Source organism: Pinus tabuliformis, chromosome 8 (assembly GCF_031772625.1).
Source record: "Pinus tabuliformis cultivar Carrire ecotype Pingquan chromosome 8, CPIR1, whole genome shotgun sequence".
Lineage (NCBI taxonomy): Eukaryota > Viridiplantae > Streptophyta > Pinopsida > Pinales > Pinaceae > Pinus > Pinus tabuliformis.
Window position 1 is genome coordinate 1,851,968,446 of NC_142294.1, and position 3,580 is coordinate 1,851,972,025.

General features: G+C 35.5%; 1 protein-coding gene across 1 annotated transcript; it reads left to right on the forward strand.

Annotated features, from left to right (window-relative positions):
- The first annotated feature begins 448 nt into the window (after positions 1-448).
- Positions 449-2,080, forward strand: LOC149243661 (taxadien-5-alpha-ol O-acetyltransferase-like). The gene is made up of 2 exons (XM_089367843.1): positions 449-946; positions 1,025-2,080. Exons 1-2 carry the CDS (start codon positions 497-499, stop codon positions 1,904-1,906), a joined length of 1,332 nt encoding a protein of 443 aa, XP_089223969.1. The 5' UTR covers positions 449-496; the 3' UTR covers positions 1,907-2,080.
- The last annotated feature ends 1,500 nt before the right edge of the window (positions 2,081-3,580 follow it).

The following is a 3,580-nucleotide window of genomic DNA, read 5'->3' on the forward strand; positions in this document are numbered from 1 at the left end:
ATAACAATATACATAGATTCCATTTATGATGGTGATATTTATCTACAAAGCTATGATTCGAGAGCAATTCAATCCAACCACAACTTCTATATCACGAGTTTGAATACCGTATTAACAGATAGATGAACAAAAAATTTATCTCGCTGTTAATACGCTTTGAAAAGCCTGCTTTGGGAGCGAGGGGCTTATAAAAGTATTGAAAAACATGCCAGCAAATTGAAAGATTGAAGACATTTTGACTTTTCTTTACAAGTTTCATCCTTCGGCTAATTCAAAGATTATTGCAGACATTTTGACTTTTGTGTGCAAGTTTCATCCTTCTATCTAGGTTCCAAGAACCGAAATTTTTTATGCACCCCACAAGTCCACACAATTACGTAATAATCCAGCAAATTCCGCCTATTTAATCGGATCATCACCATTCCTTCACGCACATTGTGGAGTAGGGCTGAGGAAGAAGAAGTTCAAGGAAGAAGTCGAAGATTAGGATCGATCAATGGGGAGCCTTGATATGATAGAGTATTGGTCCGAAGTTCAGGCGCCTGTAAAAGTAGTAGGGTCTGTAATGGTACCACCTTCCCGGCCTTCTCCCAAAAATATCCTCTATCTTTCCAATCTAGACGACCATCTGTTCATGAGAATAAGGTTTGATGCATTGTTGGTTTACACGAATGGTCCTCATAAAGCCGAAAATCCTGTGAAAATCATTCGGGATGCATTGTCAGAAGCATTGAATTACTATTACCCACTAGCAGGCCGGGTAAAGAAAACGCAAGATGGCCGAAAGCTCCAAGTAGAGTGCACGGGAGAGGGCGCCCTTTTCGTTGAAGCCGCCATGGACACCACTGTTTCAAAGTTGGGGATATTGGAAGAACCGAGACTCTCATTTGATCCTCTGCTCCATCAGGTTGCTGAGTTCGAGGAAGCCCCCCTAGTTATATTTCAGGTAAACTTTATTTCTCATACTCTTGGGTCTCCCTCTGTCATTAACCGTAAGATTTTAATGTATTGGCCGAAATAATAGGTAACGCGGTTCAATTGCGGTGGCCTTGTTCTTGGTGTGAGTTTCAACCATAGTGTGTGTGACGGGCGAGGGGCAGCGCAGTTTCTCAAGGGCGTTGGAGAGATTGCTAGAGGAGAGGCAAAGCTTTCCATTCAACCAGTATGGCAGAGAGAAGTTCTCAAACCACACCAGCCTCCTATAGTCCATTTTCAGCATGACGAGTTCGTCGAAAGTGGATTCCTCCTCAATCCTAATTCTGCCATAGATCTGGCTACTGTGAAAGCTGAGGACCCGGTGAACTCCTCGTTTTTCTTCAGCTCGGATGCTTTACAAAGGTTAAAACAACCCATAGCAGAAGAGCTGAAGGAAGTTTTAACCGCGTTGGCATGGCGGGCGAAAATAATAGCTCTGGGAATTGCTGGTAATCGAGCTGTCAGACTTATTTTCGGGGTTGACGTGAGGAAGGTGTTGAAGCCCACTCTTCCAGAGGGATACTATGGTAATGCTCTGGGTATCGGATGTGTACGCAACATGACAGCACAAGAGGTTGTCACTGGATCCATTGCGGATATTGTGAAGATGATAATGGCGGCAAAAGTATCTATAAACGAGGAGTATGTGAGATCGAGTATATCCTTCCTTGAGATGAAACGTTCATGCCCAGAGAACTCAGATGTGCGAATATGTGCTGAAGACACGGTTGTTACAGATTGGAGATGGTTGGGATTTAATGAGGTCGACTTTGGCTGGGGCGAGCCAATTCTTGCTCGGCCTGGTAAATTTTTGGCCTGCCCCATTTTAATGCTGCCTCCACCACAGACCAAGAAAGGAGTAATGCTGCTCTTCTGCGTGCCACCTTCTGCACTGAAAGCGCTGGAAACCGAAATGCATCGTCTGGTGTGAAGTCGTGGTTGTTAAGATAAATGAGCAATGCATCATTTGAGGAGTTTGTCAAAGCGATAGTTCTACAGTATATGATAACAGCAATGAAGCATCTATATTTGTGTTATAGGTGTATAGAAATATGAGCGTAGATTGACTTTAAGTTCAAGGTTACCCAGTTTTCGAAGTTACCAAGCTTTTTCAGCACGTTTTCTAAGATGTATGTAATTTTCGTTTGCAAGTACAAACGTCTCAGAAATATTATGGGAAATTTAATATATTCAATAGATTTCGGTTGATTTTTTACAATATCATTTATATGTTTATGAATTTCCCATCTAAATTTATAGTTTTGTTAAAACCCATATAATGTGTATAGCTAGATATGTGTATTTATAGTTTTTTTATTAGCATGTTTTATAATTTATTTATTTTATCTTTTTAAATTATAGATATAAAGAGAGATTTATTTTATTTTTTAAATTATACCCGTAAAAGAGAGAAAAGTTAGAAAAAGAGTTTAATTAGAAGTATTTTTTATATTATAGGAAAATTTATTATAATTCAATTGTCAAATGAATAGTGTGAATATCTATTATTGGCTACTATTCACTAATGCAAGTTAACTCATCATCCTTATTTAAGGAAAACCACACCAACAATGCCACCTAAATTACTCGTTGGTAGTACATAAGGGGGTAGCCTTTCACTCAAAGTAACTGCATCTATGTATTGGGCCATTAGCATGTTTTGTTACTTGAAAGATGAATTTCTACCCAAGCAAAAGCACTTTTAGAACATACTCTAGAGTCACGTCAGTATTAAGACTTTATATGGTTATTAACTAAAACTAAATATGAAATTTTCAATATCATGGTTAAAAATATAAATAATCATTATTTAATTTATTTTAATGTGATATGGATATTATGAATTTTTCTAAGTAAATTATTTCGAATTTTCTTAATAAAAAAATATTTACAATATAACACATTGAATAGAGCTTAATTATTATTTTTATTACTTTATTCTACTTCATTTTTAATTGAGTTCACACTATTATTATTATTATTGAGGGTTCACTACAACATCTTTGATTATATATATTGGTTACTACTTAAGTTCACATTTTTATAGATTAGAACTACTCCATATCCTTCCAAACACAAAATTGAAGGAAATTACCTATAGCATTACTAAGAATATTAATTTTATTGAAGATATTGATCTTTCGCTTTATTTCAAACCATGAAAAATGCATGAAAGAGTGGGATATTAGAGCATAATCCCTAATGCATAAGTTTAATGATAATTCAAATTATGTTACCTTATCCTAATTTTTTCAAGAATCCTACAAAATTTTGTATCCTTTGATTAATTTAAATATTGATTATGAAAACAACAAGATGGAATTGCAATGTTGTTACAGATAAAGATACATGAAATCCATAAAATGAAATTGTCAATTTGGATAGAAAATGAATGAGGATTTGATGATCTTATGAATTGAATAAATAAAATCACAATCTCATTGTCATAATGTTAAATTTGAATTTTGCAATGTTGACATATTTCACTTTGTGTAACATACAAAGTGAAATATATAAGCTTAATCAATAACATACAAGTTAGAAAATTTCACCAAGCCGAATGTTGTTTCCCAAACATAAGCATTAAATAGTCTTACGAAAACCA

What these genes read in the sequence shown, in the direction of transcription:
- LOC149243661 (XM_089367843.1), top strand. Translation starts at nt 497, where the DNA reads ATGGGGAGCCTTGATATGATAGAGTATTGGTCCGAAGTTCAGGCGCCT. An exon ending in CCCCCCTAGTTATATTTCAG is followed by an intron (nt 947 to 1,024) that starts GTAAACTTTATT and finishes CCGAAATAATAG; the next exon opens with GTAACGCGGTTCAATTGCGG.